Raw genomic sequence first — 19,248 nt, 5'->3', positions numbered from 1 at the left:
CTTTCTTCAGTTCATTAAGCATTATAAGAGTCATTAATAAGTATAATAGCATTATTAAAGAAATGCTACAATTTTGGTATAATTACTAATAATTTCCATTTTGATTATGATATAAAAAGAAAGATTCACACTGTAAGAATGCATTTTAAGTACTTGTATGTTACTTACTTCACTTTTATTTAATAGGTTATTAAGGAAAGTGGACCACCACATATGAAAAGCTTTGTTACTCGGGTATCAGTGGGAGAGTTCTCTGCAGAAGGAGAAGGAAATAGCAAAAAGCTCTCCAAGAAGCGTGCTGCAACCACTGTTTTACAGGAGCTTAAAAAACTTCCACCTCTTCCTGTGGTTGAAAAGCCAAAACTATTTTTTAAAAAACGCCCTAAAACAATAGTAAAGGTAAGTATATGCATGTAGAAATTATTACTCAGTTTTACTAAGGAAATATCATAGTGGCTTTCAATAAAAAGTTTTCCAAAGGGCATGCAGTTAAAACTATGAATTATGTATAGTCCAGGAATTGTAAGGTAGGATGTGTGATTATAAATCAATGAGAATTGTTTTGTTTTTTAAAACACCCTGCATTTGTTCATCAAATAATTACATTCCTTACATATCAATAGTTTTTTTTATGATTTGAAAAGTGCTTTCCCATTCATGATCACCTTTAGTATAGTCCTCATCACGACTGTTTAAGGTAGATGATGTTATCAGCCCTCACTTTACAAATAAGGTTTTGCAAAACACATTCAAAGAATTTTCTCACTCTTATTTGGCTGTCGTATGGACTAGCCAGAACTACTCTGATCTCTAATCCGGTACATCCTGTACTGCTACATAATAACTTCTTGGGATACCATGAAATGATAACAGGATAAAGAGTAATAATCATTTGATGAATACTAACAACTGTGACCACAGCAGAAGCAGCGGCACCTAGCAACTATAAAGCACTCAGCGTGCCGGGCTTTGTCCCGGCACTTTACCTGCTCTGTCATATTAGATCCTCATAATGGTCCTACAAAGTACACGTTATCATTTTCATTCCTTCATGTATGCCTTCCAAAGAAGAATACTTAGCACACAGCTCTTTAAAATGTTGTGACTATTTCTTTTGTTGTATCGGAGTTTACTTACTTTTTTTTTTTTTAAAGGCAGAGGTCAGAGGAATGAGGAATGAGATGCATCAGCACTTAGTTCAGGACAGTGCCCATGAGTGCTAGAGGGCTGTGCTCCCAGAGAAAGCCTTAAACTTGCTAGCATTTTAGTTGCCGGCTCATCCTCACTTACTTAACACTTCTTCTGGTTAGACTCTGTACATCATGGATCACAGAAGAAAATACTTCTTTCATGAATTTCTTTTGGCACAACTTAGGTATTTCTATAGATTTTATACCTTCACTTTTTTAAAAAATACGTACATATGTATATACATGTATATGTAAATAAATATAAATACATGCACAAATACTCGTTCTTTTTAAAAAAGAATATTGCATTACTGAGAAGATTTACGTTACGTTTTTCTTGAAATAGCATTTTACATTATACATTAGTTAGGCTAAAAATAAATGCCAAATCGAAATCCACGAGTTGTGGTGGTTCCGAGGAGGACTGGTTTTCATTTGTATGCTCTGACCACACAGTCAGGTGTAGGAAGAGCTATTGAGAGCATGACCTTTGGAATGAATTTTGAGTATGAATCTTTGTGACCTGAGCAAGTTACCTAATTTTTCTAATCTCAGTTTCTTCACTTTTAAAGTAGTAATAGCAATTGTACTTGCTTCATAGGGTCGTTAACTTCATAGGATTGTTAACAGATTATTAACTGAAAAATGATGCACATAAGAACTCAGTAAATATTTTTATGTTCTGTTAATACTGTCTATTCACATTTTATTTGTAGGTGAACATATTCATGATGTATTTCCTTAAATCTTCTTATGTCTAAAATCTGTAGCTTTTCCATGATGGAAGAAGAGTGCTTTACGTTAGACTGGCAGTACAAAACAGGTCATAATAACTTCCATTCTCTCTATTAAACTAGGCTTAATCTTAATAAGTTAAGAATAGTAAGTCTTGGCCAGAAAAGCTCTGTACTTTTGAAGGTTCCAGAATAGATAAATATTTCTATAGTAGGATATAAATCTAACTCATGTTACTAAAGCAAGGTTAGAAGCAAGTTTCTTTTAAATGCTGTTCCCCAAAGGGGGTGGGAGGGGAGGGTATTTTAAATTCTCAAGCAAATTTCCTACTGCTTCTAGCATATAAGCATATTATTCTGGAATTTCCATCTTATCCATCATTCAGATCTCAGGTTAAACTAAATTCTTAAGGGAAGCCTTCTCTGATCCTCCCCTGGTCCCAGACCTAGGTTAGCACCCTTCATTTTTCCTCACATACATCATACTTGGAATTACTTGTGCTATGTCTGTCTTATGTTAAAATAAAGCCTATAGATATTCTCTGAAATGTAAGGTTATTTTGAGAAAGCAGCATGCATATAGTGAGTAAGAATGTAGATCATTTAAAGTTTGATCAAACCTTACGCTATGCCCTTAAAGGATCATCTTGGAATGGTATTTCTGTTTTCAGCATTTCTTCATGTCCTTGTATGTCTTATACATTTAGAGTGCACAATTCCTCATACTTGATAGAAGTTGAGGAAATATCTGTTGCTGACTTGCCTGGATTGCATTTAAAGTAATAAACCTACAGCACTGTCTCATTTGAGACTCTTAATCACTCTGTGATGTAGCTGTTAGCCCCATTTTACAGGTAAAACCTGCCCAAGATCGTGTAGCAGAGCCAGGTTTCAGACCCAGTCCTGTCTGTCTCCAGTGTCCATTGAAAACTGCTTGATTGTGTACCCTCTTTTGAATTTTAAGATTCATTGTATAGAATTAACCTGTTAAAATGTAAGACTGCCTTGATGATGTATGTGCCAGTTTGAATATATTGTGTCCCCCAAATGCCATTATCTTTGATGTAATCTTGTGTGGGCAGACGTTATCAATGTTAATTAGATTGGAATTCTTTGAGTGTTTTCATGGAGATGCACCCTACCCAACTGTGGATGATGACTCTGATTGGATAATTTCAATGGAGTTGTTACCCCACCCATTAAGGGTGGGTCTAAATTCAATCACTGGAGCCATATAAATGAGCCGACAAGCTGAAGGAATTCAGTGCAGCTGAGAGTGAATTTTTGAAGAGGAGCTACAGCCAAGAGGGATACTTTGAAGAAAGCACAGGAGCTGCAGATGAGAGAGAGTTTGAAGACGGCCCTTGAAAGCAGACTCTTGCTCCAGAGAAGCTAAGAGAGGACAAATACCCCAAGTGCAACTAAGAGTGACATTTTTGAGGAACTGCAGCCTAGAGAGGAACGTCCTGGGAGAAAGCCATTCTGAAACCAGAACTTTGGAGCAGATGCCAGCCACATGCCTTCCCAGCTAACAGAGGTTTTCCAGACACCATTGGCCATCCTCCAGTGAAGGTACCCAATTGCTGATGTGTTACCTTGGACACTTTATGGCCTTGAGACTGTAACTGTGTAACCAGGTAAACCCCCTTTATAAAAACCAATCCATTTCTGGTGTTTTGCATTCCAGCAGCATTAGCAAACTAGAACAATGTATTTGGGTCTTATATCCTGTTTTTTAATGTAGCTCTCTTCTAGAAGATGAGATTTCAAAGAAGGCTTTCCAAAGTTGACAATAAAATTTTCTGTACATCAATATCACCAGACTGTCCTTACTGTTTTGTAGGATGATAATCTAAGAGCTGGTATCCAAGGAAAGACTTAATTGTCAAGAGTTTTAGTAGTTAATTTCAATCAGAGGAAGAAACCAGAGTTCCCAGAGCTCCATTAGTATCTAACTGGATTTATGCATCTGGTTCTTTGTCATTGGAATCTGTATCAACAACTATTTCCTTGGTACATGAAGATGTTCTTATAAGATAGACAAATTAAATGGGAATATAGACAACATAATATTGGAGATATATATTTATTCAATCATCTTTATGAACTAGGCATACTGCTTCCAGTTTCAGACTCAAAAGCTTCCCTTTCCCTTTTCATTGGGATTTCAGTCTTATTCTTACAAATTATTGTCTGTATGTGTGTTCTCTTATCAGTCCTTCTTCATTCCCTTTATAATTCATTTAATTTTTATTTTTTTGGTATGTAGTAGAAGTAGAAACCAGTGTTTTATCAGAAGCTAAAAGTCTCCTTTGCTGTCTCCTTTCCTTTTATTTAACCATTCCAATACTGGTCTGTCTCTTCTTTCTTACTCCCTTCCTAGGCTGTTCTTCTATTTCTAGGGTTCCAATTCATCCTTTCTATAGAGGGTTCTCAAATACTTTTCTGTGTTCTACACTGTCTTTTAGACATCGTAACTCAAACTCGTGTCTAAAACTCGTCATCTTCCTCCATAAACCTGTTTATCTTCCAGCAGTTCTTATCTCAGGGACTGGCACTACCATCCAGCTGCTGAAAACAGAATTCTAGGAGTCATTTTTAACTTCTTTCTTACCCTTTTATCCAATCAATAATCGTGTCCTATTGATTTCACACCTAAATTTTTCTTAAGTTGGTCCGTTTCCTTCCATCCCCACTGTTATTCTCTTAGTCCGACTCATAATTATCTCTTGCCTGAATTACTGCACTAGCATTTTAATTGGCCTTCCTACAAGTACTCCTGCCATCAAATGATCTTTTAAAAAAAGTGGTCTTTTAGAGACACAGATCTGATCATGTCATGCCTCTGCTTAAAACCTTTCAGTAGTTTCCCATTGTTCTTTGCATAAAGTTCCAAATCCTTAACATAGTGTGAGAGACCCTGCAGGTTCTGAGCTCTGCTACCTCTCCAGCCTCATCTCATGAAGTTTGCATTCTCCAGCCATCCTGGTGTCTTTCCAGTTCCTCATATATGCTGTAAATGCTGGCCCCTGTATCTAGAATGCTTTCTCCCTCCCTCCCAATCTTCACCTAGCTTATTTCTTCTCTCTATGTGTCATTCCGAGCCTGGCCTATACCTGGTTCTCTGCGGGGAGGCCTTCACTATTCATCCTCCCACTCTAGACTAGCTTAGCACCCTGCATTTTTCCTTACAAGTATCACACTTAGAATCACAGTGCGCCATCTGTCTTCTTTATCCTAGTATAAGTCAATAAATGAAATGTAATGCCTAGAAATTTTTGGCTATTAAATTTGTAACCTTGGCAAGTGTTCTTGTTATTGTCTGTCTTTTTGGTTATAGCCCACCCTAGTAGGTGTAAAATGGTATGTTATTGTGGTTTTGACTTGTAGTTCCCTGATGGCTAACTATGATATTATATTATGATTTGAAAGGTACTCAAAAAGTCACTAGCCTATCCTCTTACCTAAAAGTAAATGTGCCTCCCAACCATGCCTTGTGGCTGGTAGTGAGGATCTTTAGTACAATAGAAAACAGGCCCCTGAAGATGGTGGAACTCTTAACCAGATAAATCGCCATTATCCTTTCTCCCTCTCCTAGAATTCCCTGATTCCAGCAATGATGAGTGCCAAAATTATATTTTTGTCTTTCTAACTTTGTTTGTTCATGACCATTAGGCTCATTCCTAAAATGCCTGCCTACATTCCCATCCCCTTTTCTACCTCTCTTTTCCCATTAACTCCTTAAATCACCATCCTCAGCCAAGGGCTCACTTTCTCCAGCAACCCTTCTTTGGTTCTTCCTTACCCTTACTGGGGTTTGATCTCCTCCCTTAATGTTCTCGGAACACCTATATATACTAAATTGTATTGAAATTGTCTATTTGTTTCTCCTAATCAACTGAAAAGCTGTTTAGGGAAGGGGCTGTGCTTTTTTTTGTTTTTGTATCCACGTTATATACCCCGAAGTCTGCAGCATAGTAGGGACTTAGTAAATATTTACTGAATCAAATTATTCTGAAGAATAATTTGTTTGTCTGTTTATTGGAGTAGGCCAACCAGAAGTTACATAAAGGACTTAGCAATTTAAAGGAGGATTAGAAAAAATGTTATGTTTAAAAACAAGTATAAATTATAAAAGAAAGGCTTAGATATCCTGTCATTTGACTCATATTTGTAGGTGATAGAAAGCTTACAATGTCTAACAAGGAAATTATCCAAGAAACCATTGCCTTGGATTCTCTCACAAGGTAATTATTTCTAAAAGTGTTGGCTTAATACAAGGTTTTAAATCATAATAAGAAAAAGTGTGGCTTCTTTGCCATCTCAAGTATTAATTTGGTTTAAGGCAAGCAGTAATTCCTGAGAAATTACATCTCAATTTCAAGCTCCCTCTTCCTCTTTTGCATTCTCCTGCTGCACGTGTTTCTGTGGTGCCCTGACACACATGCACACCTCAGACTCAGTGCCAAGTGTTATGTGGATTGCCTTCAGGAATTGTTAAAATACAAATGTTCAGTTGTTCACATTCAACATAACATACTGTGGTGAAACTTTATCATTGCTCTTTCTGGTTTTGTGATCAGATCTGATTTGTCTGTTGTCCCTTTGGGTTCTTTGCCCAATCATCACCTACCTGTCTTTGTTTAGGTATACTGCCTCCTAGGAACAGTGGGTAACATTGACATCTTGCACATAGAACTTTCTCATTTGAAGGCCTTCTTTGGGGCTTCAGGTCCAAGGGGCTTGTTCCTGGCCAAGGAAGTGGAGGCTATTAAAGCCGTACAACTGGCCATCTGCCTTGAGTGTCTCCCTTTAGCTGAACCAGAGTGACTGAAACCAAAGCACAAAGAGAATGCCTTTGATTCAAAAAAGTTAGTCATGTTGCTGCTGTACTAGGAAAGTGGCTAGGACCCATCTGCCTGTATCTCCTTCCTTTCCTCTCTGGTATTTTCCATGTAACTAGAAGAGTTGACTTGCACTTTACAGGACGGGTGGCATTAGCCCACCTCACTAAAGTTGGCCCTGATCTTACCTCTACTCTGATGTCGCTGAGGAGCTAAGTTGCTTGATTGAAGGTAGACCCTGTTTTCCCTTGTACGTTCAAGAACTGGTTTGACCTCCTCTGCTCCTCATCCTTTTGTAAGGCTGTGTGCATTTCTGATTTAAGGAATGGGGGCCTCACAGGGTTTACTGCAGAAGAAGATGCAAATAGATAAGTTTTTTGGACTCTTTTTAAAAATGAAATGCAATTTGACATGATTTGGGGAAAAGATATAAATTTCTAAGGAAAAAAAATTAGCTCTGGGTTTTTCTGTATTATAAAGAACTAATTCACCGCACAGCCCTGTCCATATGGCATTTATTGTTTCACAAACATCCTCTCTTTGTCTCTTCTTTATTTTACTTGTTCTTTCCTCAATCCTTTTTGCTTTTAAAATTTTGCTTGTGATAGTTATATAAATCAAATCTCAAGCCTCCATATGTGAAGCTGTTCTCAAAAGAATAAAACATAAAAGCCCAATCAAGTTCTCGTACTACATACATTTTATATAAAATCTATAAAACTGACTAGTCATGTCTTGCTCTAAAAGCAAAGCATGAAGTTGAGTCCTGCATGGGAATTGTGACTGTCTTAAGAAGGCAAATTAGGATTTGTACCAAGGTGAGGCTCAGGTGAACCTGCAGCACTGCAGCACCTCAGAGTGCCAGAACTATCAGGAAGAGCTAAGACGGCAGTGGCACAGAGAAAAGTTTAGCATTAACATATGTATCCGATAACATAGTTATTATCCTGGTCTCTAATATCTGTTTTAGAATAGATTTTCACAGGTAAAAGTAAAATTCTGAATACAAAGCATGCTCTCTGTGCTGGTTTGAATGTATTATGTCCCCCAAAATGCTGTTATCTTTGATGTGATCTTGTGTGGGCAGAGGTATCAGTGTTGATTAGATTGTAATTTGTGGAGTGTTTCCATGGAGATGTGCCCCACCCAACTGTGGATGATGATTCTGATTGGATAATTTCCATGGAGGTGTTACCCCACCCATTCAGGGTGGGTCTAAAGGGTGGGTCTAAATTAAATCACTGGAGCCATATAAAAGAGCTGACAAACAGAAGGAACTCAGTGCAGCTGAGAGTGACATTTTGAAGAGGGGCTACAGCCAAGAGGGACACTTTGAAGAATGCACTGGAATTGAGAGAAGAGTTTCAGCTTACAGAGACATTTTGGAGACAGCCTTTGAAAGCAGACTCTTGCTCCGGAGAAGCTAAGAGAGGACAAACACCCCAAGAGCAACTAAGAGTGACATTTTGGAGAGTAGCTGAAGCCTAGAGAGGAAAGTCCTGGAAGAAAACCACAACTCTGGAGCAGACGCCAGCCACGTGCCTTCCCAGCTAACAGAGGTTTCTCGGACACCATTGGGCATCCTCCAGTGAAGGTACCTGATTGTTGATGACTTACCTTGGACACTTTATGGCCTTAAGACTGTAACTGTGTAAGCAAATAAACCCCCTTTTATAAAAGCCAATCCACTTCCTGTGTTTTGCATTCCGGCAGCATTAGCAAACTAGAACACTCTCCTTTAAGAATAAATGATATATGCAAACCTTCCAGGAAGAGTAGATGAAGTTAATTCACATGCAGAATGAATATTTGATTTACAAAGATTTGTTGTTTTTAAGTCACAATATGTGCAAAGAGCTATATATAAACTTGTAGGTATATATACTTGTTGGTAATTTAAAAAGCATATTAAGTAAAATGACCACTTACAACCTGCCACCCAGTTGGAAAATAGAACATTTCTCAGTAAAGCTGCAGCTTACTGTGTGCCTTTCTTCTGTCACAGCCCCATACCACGTCCCAGAAGTAACCACCATCATTAGTTTTGTGTTTATCATTCTCTAACTTAATGGTTTTACTATGTTTGCTTCCCTAAAAAATGTTACTTGGTTAGATTCTCTAAGATTATTTTTTTGAAGTATAAATGCAATATAGTAAACTACATACATTTAAGGTGTACTATTTGATATACTTTGATATATGTATACATTCATGAAACCATGACCACAAACAGGATAATGCACTTATCCATCACTCCCAAGTTTCCTCATGCCTCTTTGTAACCCTCCCTGCCCTCAGTTCCCAATCAACCACTGATCTACTTTCTCTCACTATAAGTTGGTTTACATTTTCTAAAATTTTATATAAATGGAACCATACAGTATGTATTTTTTTTGGCTGGCTTCTTTCAGTCAGCAGAATTATTTTGAGATTCATCCATGTTGTGTTTATCAATTACTAGTTCTGTTTTATTGCTAAGTAGTATTCCATTGTATGAATATACCACCATTTGTTGATCCATTCGCCTCTTGATGGATATTTGAAATGTTTCTAGTTTTCAGATATTACAAATAGAGCCACTATGAACATTTCTGTACAAGTCTTATGAGCATGTACTTTCATTTCTGTTTGGGTAAATACTTAGGAGTGGAATAGCTTGGTCATAGAGTAGGTGTATATTTAACTTTTTAAGGAACTGCTGTTTGTCAAAATGGTTGTACTGTTTTACATTCCCATCATCAGTTTATGAGAATTCCAATTGCCCCACATCTGCCAGCACTTGGTATGGTCAGTCTTTAATTTTAGACGTTCAAATATATGTGTAATTGTGTCTCATTTGTAGTTGCAATTCACATTTCCCCAGTGACTAATGGTATTGAGAGCAACTTTTCATGTGTTTAGTGGCACATGAGCCTTGATGAAGTGTTCACATTTTCCCAATTGAAAAAATTAGGTTGCCTATTTTAAATAATAATAAATTTATTATTGAATTTTGAGAGGTCTTTAAACATTCTGGATACAAGTTCTTTATCAGATATGTGGTTTGCAAAAATTTTCTGAGTCCTAATGCAGTTGATTTTCTTTCTTCTGTTAAATATATCTGTGTTGCAAATATTTCCTCCCAGCTCCCAATTTGTGGTTTGTCTTCTCAGATTCTTTTTGGTGTTTTTTGATGAACAGAAGTTGTGAACCAACTCTACTATACTGAAGAGTTTATTCAGTTTTAAAACCGTAGTTGATCCAACTTATCAATAATATTTCTGAGTTCCAAAATACGTTTTATGATTTTCATTTATAAATATTCATAAGTGATTCACTTTTCCTGTCCAGTCACAGTTTTGGGTTGTGTAGTAGAGGTGAGAATCACTGTTTCTTTAAGGATCCAATGACAAGTTTTACAATCATATTTTGAAGTTTTTTCTTAAATTATTTGTTAGGCTGGTCCAGAATATGGTCAAGGAATGAACCCCATTAGCCGCCTGGCTCAAATTCAACAGGCCAAAAAGGAAAAGGAACCAGATTATGTTTTGCTTTCAGAAAGAGGAATGCCTCGACGTCGAGAATTTGTAATGCAGGTATTTCTGACTTTTATTTTAGAAGAATGTTTTTAAGCTGTTGAAAAATTTAATCTCCAAGTTGAACGAGATGGGGCTGGGGGAGGGGGGTGCAAAATAATAATTGATAGCAGAAAGTAAAACTGTTTATACTTTAAGTATTCATTCCTTCCATGCCCACCTACCAACTTGGTGGAAACATTCAAGTGTCAAGGACATGTTAGAATAGACAACATGAGTTTTTGTAGGGATTGTGAGTTCACACAGATTATTTACTGTGGAGTTATCATTTAGAATGCCTGTCTCTAACTTTATGTTACATTTTGCAGCTGGAATCTATTAATTACTGGGAATTGGAGACAAAAGGAATTAGAAACACAACTTAGAAGGGTGGATGTAGTTGATGGAACAGGGCCAAGAGCTTGAGCTTGTGGGCTGTCAAGAAAATTGGGAAAAGAAAGCTAGTTGGTTCATTAACCATGGTGGGGGCTGAGGAATTCAATTGCAGAGAAATTTAACTTCTGCGTTGTGCACCAAGAAAATTGAAGACTTGTCACTACATATTGGCAGATGGGTAGGGCCTAGAAGTGAGGTCAGATGTCTCATCCTTCTTTTCAAATTCTACCTATCTCTTCAGTTGCTACTCAAGCCTCAGTAGTGAAGAACCCTTTATTTTAATTTTTTATTATGAAAATTTCAAACACATCCAAAGGTAGAAAGAATAGTACAATGGTCCCCCAAGATGAACATCACCCAAATGCAGCAGTTATGAAAATTTTTGTCATACTTGCTCCAGCTATCAATTTTTCTTTCCTCTTTCCCTCCTTTTCTTTTTTTCTGAAGCACTTTAAAGCTAATTTCCAACCGGATGTCATTTCAACTTTATATAGTTCGTGTGTATTTCTGAAAAAGTAGATATTTTTCTTACGTTTTCTTAAAATAGACCCAATTCCTAATCCATAGGAGTCATCTAAGGCCAGTCTAGATTTAAGTTCTCCTTACTGTCTCCAAACTTTAAAAATAATAATCCGATTAAAGCCAACAGGTATTTATTAAGTGCTAATCATGTGCCAAACACTTTGACTCTCAATCATAGTACCACGTACTGATGAACTTTTTGTGCATCACTTTTTGTGATGAACTTTTCATTTGCCTTTCTACCTAATTTCTGATCTCCATACTTCTTTTTTTCATAGTATCCAGTATAGTGGTTTATATATAGTAGGACCTTAATAATATGATATATATTTCCTGTGTACCCACCTTCTGGCCTGCCTGACTGAGAGCTAGTATGTATGGCTTTTGTTGGAGATGTAAACTTAAGATATAGTCACATATAAACTACTGGGAACCTAGATACCAAGAATGGGGAGCCCTCCTATGGTTGATAAACACATTATTGTCTAGATGTCATTAGGACTCAGATCAGTCTTGTTCTAGTATTTTCACTTGGTAAAATATATTCACCAGTCATCATCTTACATTCTTAGCTTTGAAGAATGCTATAAAGTAGTCTTCGAACTCCAAAGCTTCAAGAGAAAAACCACCTAAATTTTAGACATGTATTAGAAATATAAACTGGCTTCGGCTTTATTAAAAAATTCCCTTTCTATGGTGTATATTGAGTACCCTTTTTGAAAGAGGAATTTAGAGTGTCTCAGACCAACTTCCATTTTATGGGTATTCATAAACATTCTAGTCAAACGGGGACATTTGGCTGGGCTTTTAAATGTTTTCACACTGAATTGATATTATTTTTCCCCCCTTGTGGAAGCCCCAGTGGATTCATTACAGTATGCAGAAACTTTATCAAAGTAAAAGGCTTTTTGTATAAACTACTTTAGCAATGTTATCATTTGTTTTAATTGAATGTGTAAGTAAAATATCTAGCGATAATATGCTCATTTGTATCTGTCACACACTCAGAAAAGTAAGCTTGTAAGTATAAAATGATGCAGTTACATGTATTGATTATTAGATAAGCAAAAAATAATCTCTGATGACATTATTTAGATGTTCGATTGTAAAGCAAATTTCTTAAAGCTTTTTACTTTTTTGGAGAGGGGTATTTTAATTTTTCAAAGAGAAAATATTGATAGCTAAACTAAATTGCATATCAGGACATTGCATTATTATATATCATATGAGCTTAGTTTTGTTTTTTTTTTTACCTGTGACTAAGATCTCTAGGTTGTGTAAAGAATATTTAAAGCAAATTTCATCCATTTCATTTGTGAATGATGAAAGACAATGAATTAAGTTTTTTCATAAATGCTATTTCAAAACTTTTGGTTTCTTAAATTTTTAGTGAATTTTTTCTTTGTTCTGTTTAATTTAAAGAAAAAAACGTGTCATTCTTAACTTTACTGTATAGCAAAATAATTGTTTCTTTGCATACTAATTAGCATTTTAATGAAAAAAATCTTATTTATAATATTATACAATTTTTGTGCTTTCTAGGATGATGACTTATGAAGTTCTTGTACATACCTTTTTTATTTTATAATGAGGTAATTTTTTGACTGACTGTTGTGTTTGTTAACAAGGAATTAAAGGAATCCAGAAACAGAATAGGTCAGATGGAAAGTCGAGGGACACAGATACAAGGTGAACATAAAGAAGAAAACATCATTAAAGTTGATAAATCCAAGAGCAGGAGCCTAGAGCCAAGGGCATCAGGCCAGGGTGGTAAATTAGATTTAGGATGAAATAGCAGCAGAATTGAATGAGAGAGCATGAGGTAAAAACAGCGAGCAACAGGGAGAGTGACCATGTAAAAACAGACAAAAAAATTTTTGCATTTTTTTGCTATTCATTGATATTTTGCTTCCATTTGCTTTGGCAAGTATTGGGTATTTGGTTCCAAAGCAGAGCAGTAGAGGAAGTTTCTGACATAGCCAACCTAATCTTTTAACTAACAAGTACTCCTGCAACAACACTGGGGCTGGTAGTACACTGGGGAAATATAGCAGATGCTGGCTCTAGCCAGAGATTCACAGCACATTATCCATAAGGTCTGTTGTGTTCAGGTAAGGTTCAGGCACATGCAGATGTGGAGGAAGTGTGTGTTTAATCTGGCCCAAGGATCTCAGAGTGAACTGAACTAGATCAGTGCTTCTCAGTGAGATCCATAGACTACTGCTGATTTGTCACACTATGGTGCTTCTGGTTTCAGAAGATAAAGCAATGAAATGTTGCAAAAACATTTCTCAGATTTGAACTATAAGGTTTATGATAGTTATTACAGAATTTTTTTTTCATGAATACATTTTCATTGTTTCATATGCTACAAGAACTTTATCATTTAGTTTATCTTAACTAAAATTCTGTTAAAAGAGTGTCGTTTCTTTGAGTCATGTTATTTGTACTTTGCTTATGATTATTTAGTTTGTATTTTGTTACTATTGTATTCAAGATTACCAATTTCTATAAAATGGTTGGCTTATTGATGCTTAAAAGTAGTGATGGAGGAAGATGACGGCATAGAGAAGTGTGGAAGTTAGTTAGTCCTCCTGGAGCAACTAATAAACAACCAGGAACAACTGGTAAATGATCTGGAATAACTGCTGGGGGACAAGCATGACTGTCCACACACCATGCACCAACCTGGACTGGGAGGAATGCCTGAGATCACAGCATGGAACCTGTGAGTAGAAACTGCAGACGTGAGCCAGGAGCCCCCTGGCCCATCGCAGCTGGAACTGCAAAGTCTCTGAGCAAGCAAATATACCTCAGGCCAGCTCCAACTGGGGTTTAATTGGCAAATGTGGACTGATCAGTGCAAGCTGCAAATCCCCAACAAGCAGACAGAGGCTTTTAGTGACGACTCACCTTGAAGAGCCAGGTTACTTCTCTGTCTCAGGAGAGGGAGCCCAGAGGAGCAGGTGCTATCTCTGGCCGACGGGTGAAACAAGGGGCCATGGACTGAGCCTGAAAGGGAGCTTTTTGTCCCTTTCTCTCTCTCTCAACCTGAGTGGCTCAGTGGAGAAAGCCTCAGCCATTTTCAGCTAGCAGCCCTCTGACCCAGACAAGGGTAGAGATAGCAGAGTCAGAGAGACAAAGAACCTATTTATATGCAAATGAAAACTCCGTATGGGGCATATCTTCCCTAAGAAGAAAGAGGTGGTGCCCAGATCTACTACCTGCCTTCCATTCAGAACCAGACCCCAGAGCTGGGGTAAAACAGCCACAACCACACCTTCTTACACCAGTTGGGAGTGACAGGCTGGCAGGCGCCACCTGCTGGGCAGAAAAGCACAGTGGCTTGAGGTCTCACAAAGTGTGTCAGTCCTCTAAGACATACCCTCAGGGAAACTGGATACTGAATATTTCTTCCTTCTGGGACCTGAGCCTGTTCTGGTCTGGGAAAACCTGATTGGGGTAACCAAGGAAACCAGATGCCTAGGCAACAGAAAACTACAAACTACGCTAAGAAAAATGAAGTTATAGCCCAGTTAAAGGAACAAACTTACACTTCAGTTGAGATACAGGAACTTAAACAACTAATGCTAAATGAATTCAAAAACTTTAGAGAAGATATGGCAAAAGAGATGAACGCTATAGAGAAAACACTGGGCATACATAAGGTAGAAATTGAAAGTTTGGAAAAACAACTGGCAGAATTTATGGAAATGAAAGGCACAACACAAGATATGAAAGACACAATGGAGACATACAACAGCAGATCTCAAGAGGCAGAAGAAAACACTCAGGAACTGGAGAACATGACAGCTGAGAGCTTACATACAAAAGAACAGATAGGGAAAAGAATGGAAAAATATGAGCAACATATTGAATTGAATGGCAACATGAAACATAGTACTATGTACGTGTTATGGGTGTCCCAGAAGTAGAAGAGAAGGGAAAAGGTGCAGAAGCAATAATAAAGGAAATAATCAATGAAAATTTCCCATTTCTTATGAAAGACATAAAATTACAGATCCAAGAAGCGCAGCACGCTCCAAACAGAATAGATCTGAATAGACCTACGCCAAGACACTTAGTAATCAGATTATCAAATGTCAAGGACCAAGAGAGAATCCTGAAAGCAGCAAGAGAAAAGTGATCCATCACATACAAAAGAAGCTTAATAAGACTATGTGCGGATTTCTCAGCAGAAATCATGGAGGCAAGAAGGAAGTGGTGTGATACATTTAAGATACTGAAAGAGAAAAACTGCCAACCAAGAATCCTATATCCAGCAAACTGTCCTTCAAATATGAGGGAGAGCTCAAAATATTCTCTGACAAACAGACAATGAGGGAGTTTGTGAACAAGATGCCTGCTCTACAGGAAATACTAAAGGGAGCACTAGAGGCAGAAAGGAAAAGACAGGAGTGAGAGGCTTGAAACACAGTTTTGGGTGATGGTAGCACAGCAATGTAAGTACACTGAACAAAGATGATTGCGAGTGTGGTTGAAAGAGGAAGGTTAGGAGGATGTGGGACACCAGAAAGAAAGAGGAAAGATAAAGACTGGGACCGTATAACTCAGTGAAACCTCGAGTGTTCAACAATTGTGATAAAATGTAGAAATATGTTTTTTCATGAGGGAGAACAAATGAATGTCAGCATTGCAAGGTGTTAAAAATAGGGAAGTATTGGGGGAAAATACAGTTAATGTAAACTAGAGACTATAATTAACAGAAACATGGTATTGTGCTTCCTTTAATGTAACAAAGGCAACATACCAAGGCTAAATGCATATGAGGGGAGCATAAGGGAGGGTGATGTGACTCTTGGCATTGGTAATGTTGTCTGACTATTCTATTTTAGTTTAATGTTATCTTTCCTTTCATTGCTTCCTCGCTGTCATGTTTTTTTTTTCTTTCTCTGTCTTCTTTTTCTTTTGTCTCTTTACCTTCTTTGGCTCTTCCTCCTGCTTTGTGGAAGAAATGGAGATGTCCTCATATAGATAGTGGTGAGGGTGATGAATACATAAATATGTGACTCTACAGGGAACCATCAATTGTTTACTTAGGATGGAATGTGGTGTGTGAACAAAGCCGTCTTAAAAAAAATGGGTTGATGAAGAAACCTTGAGGGCACTATGTTGAGTGAAATAAGACACGTAAGGACAAATATTGCAGGGTCTCACTGATATGAACTAATTATAATATGTAAATTCATAGACATGAAATATAAGTTACTAGGATATAGAACGAGGCTAAAGAATGGGGAGCAGTTGCTTATTATGAGCAGAATGTTCAACTAGGTTGAACCTAAGTGTTTGGAAATGGACAGAGGTGATAGTAGCATGTTATAGTGAGAATAACTAACAGTGCTGAATGGGGTGTGAATGTGGTGGAAAGGGGAAGTTTAGAATCACATATGTCACCAGAAGGAAAGTTGGAGGTTAAAAGATGGGAATATAAAACAGTGAATCTTGTGGTGGACAATGGCCGTGATTAACTGTACAAATATTAGAAATCTCTTTCATGAACCAGAACAAATATATGACACTATAAGTAGAAGTTAATAATAGAAGGGCATATAGGGAAAAAAATATACCTATTGAAAACTATATACTACATTTAGTAGTATTTTAACATTCTTTCGTCAACAGTAACAAATGTACTAAACCAATACTATGAGTCAACAATGGAGGAGGGTGGTTAGGGATATGGGAGGATTCAAGTTTCCTTTTTTTAATCTTTATTTCTTTTCTGGAATAATGGAAATGTTCTAAAAATTGAAAAAAAATTAATTGTGGTGATGGATGCACAGCTGTATGATGGTACCGGGGCAACTGATTGTACACTTTCGATCTGTGGATAATTATGTGGTATGTGAACAATCACAGTTAAAAAAAAAAAAAAAAAGTAGTGATGGAAATAAAATAGTAACACAATTAAACTCTAAATATTGGTATAAGAATAAATAGTGAGTAGGACTCAAGTGTGGATACTATATGGATGGGAATCTCTATGTTCTCGGACTAATAAAATAGCTAACATGATTTTACTCAAGTGTCAAAAAAGGAAAAGTATGGATAAAAGTATTATGCTGTGTATCTGAAGACTGGATTTTGTGCCACTTACCCTTTTGTTGCTAGTACCCAGGATGTTGTCATTGTGAAATTTTACCAAAAAATTTTACCAAAGAAAAGTGATATCTGGCAAAATTTTATCACTTTTCCGGTGTAGTTTGCCTGTTCAGCTCTCTTCTACCAACTTTCTAAAAAGCTTGATTTACAGGATTCTACTGTATATTCTTAGTGAACCCTTTGCACTTGTATAACATTTCAGATATCTTTGCTTGTGATACAACTTTCTTTTTTACTTTTTAATGGTGTCTTCTGAGGAACAGAAACAATTCATGTTAATGTCATCAAATTTATCAGTCTTTTCCTTTTTGTAACTTTATAAGTCTAGATATCCAGAAGAATAAATGCCCCCATCTTATTCATCCTCCAAAGTGTCTTGGCTATTCTTAGCACTTTGCATTTCCATTTTGAATTGTGGAATCACTTTGTCAAGAATTATAAAAATATGTGTGTGATTTTGATTGAAATTCAGTGAATTCTCTTCAGTTTGAAGAGAATTAATATCATTATCATATTGAGTCTTCAGTCCATGAACATGGCATATCTCTCCATTTATTTAGATTTTTCTTTATGTTTTGCAATGTTATCGTTTTCTGTGTAGAGGTTTTGCACATCCTAGGTATTTGATTTTCATTTAATATAAATGGTATTTATAATTTTTTTTTATCTTCTACTTGATTGTTGCTGAATATAGAAATGCCAGTGGCTTTTGAACTTGTTAAAACTCTCATAAATTTGTATAATCTATCTGTAGATTTTCTTGGATTTTTGTATATATAAATATCTACAAATAATTTCAGCTTTTCTTTTATTTCCAATTCTTATACCTTTTATTTCTTTTTCTTGCCTTATTCCTCTGGCTAGGGCCTGTAACAAAGTACCTTTCACAGAATTTATGTTTGCTGTAGGTTTTTTGTAAAATGCTTTTTTTTTTTTTTTTGAGACATGAACTTTTATTATAGGGCTTACGTTCAGGGTGGGGAAGTCGAGCCACTTTGCCCTGATATCAGGAGCTTATCTGGATGGATTCAGGAGCTGCTCTGAATGGCTGCCAGTTCAGAGCACGATGTGAAAATAGTCCACACTTTGGGGGGCTGAATAAGCTGGTTATAAGGGCTTGACATTTTAATGGGTATGAGAGCATAAGGCAGGGAGCGGGGTCGTGCAACATAGGGAGGGATTGACTGTAATCAACAGGGAGGAGGGAAGGGTTATAGAGATAACAGTATCTCAGGGAGTCTCAGGGAGGAGGTAGTTTCGGGTATAGATTACAGTTAGCATCTGGTATTAAAAGGAGAAAACGTCAAACCTTAACTGTCCTAGGTCAAGCAAAAGGCTGTGTGCAGTTCTCAAGACACTCGGGGGCCAGGGGCTCCCACATTCCACCCCTAAGCAGCAATTTGTGTTGACCATAGGAGAGACATTGCATCCATAATTCACAACAATACAGTGAACAGCAGAGTACAAGTAAACCAGTACACATGGACAGTAATCCTATTAACAAGTGGCACCACGGCCAAGTTAAATAATTAAACCACTTGGACAAAGGATTATCAGATAAATGTTACTTAAATTACTAAAATAATTTTGGAAACTGTTTTCAAGCAGGCATTCTACAGCATACAATTACCACTGAAATTAAAGAGTAATATACAATTTTTTAACAAGAACTAATAGCACTTTTACAAACAATATATAGGCTGAGTTTTCAGTAGTGGATAGAAGAGTTCCAGGTGGGTTTTTTTTTTTTTTAATGCCCTACTTTCTGCCTCTGCGGGGAGCCCTTTGGGGTCAGATCTACAGTCAGTTTGGGGTTGCAAAGTTATACAGTACCCTGGGGGATGGGGGCCCCAGTTGTGGAATACAAATAACCTTTGGCATA

The 19,248-nt window shown here is 37.0% G+C and overlaps 1 protein-coding gene across 14 annotated transcripts in view; it reads left to right on the top strand.

Annotated features, from left to right (window-relative positions):
* The window catches only part of STAU2 (staufen double-stranded RNA binding protein 2), a 368,399-nt gene that overhangs the window by 149,848 nt on the left and 199,303 nt on the right, over positions 1 to 19,248 (top strand). For all 14 annotated transcript variants that reach the window (XM_037802428.1, XM_037802429.1, XM_037802424.1 and 11 more), the window contains 2 exons: positions 187 to 399; positions 10,206 to 10,343. In XM_037802428.1, the coding sequence (XP_037658356.1) occupies positions 187 to 399; positions 10,206 to 10,343 (351 nt within the window). The remainder of the gene's footprint in view (positions 1 to 186; positions 400 to 10,205; positions 10,344 to 19,248) is intronic.

The sequence above is a fragment of the Choloepus didactylus genome, chromosome 14, assembly GCF_015220235.1.
Source record: "Choloepus didactylus isolate mChoDid1 chromosome 14, mChoDid1.pri, whole genome shotgun sequence".
NCBI lineage: Eukaryota > Metazoa > Chordata > Mammalia > Pilosa > Megalonychidae > Choloepus > Choloepus didactylus.
Note: the sequence above shows the minus strand (reverse complement) of the source record. Positions and strands in the feature narration are given on the sequence as shown.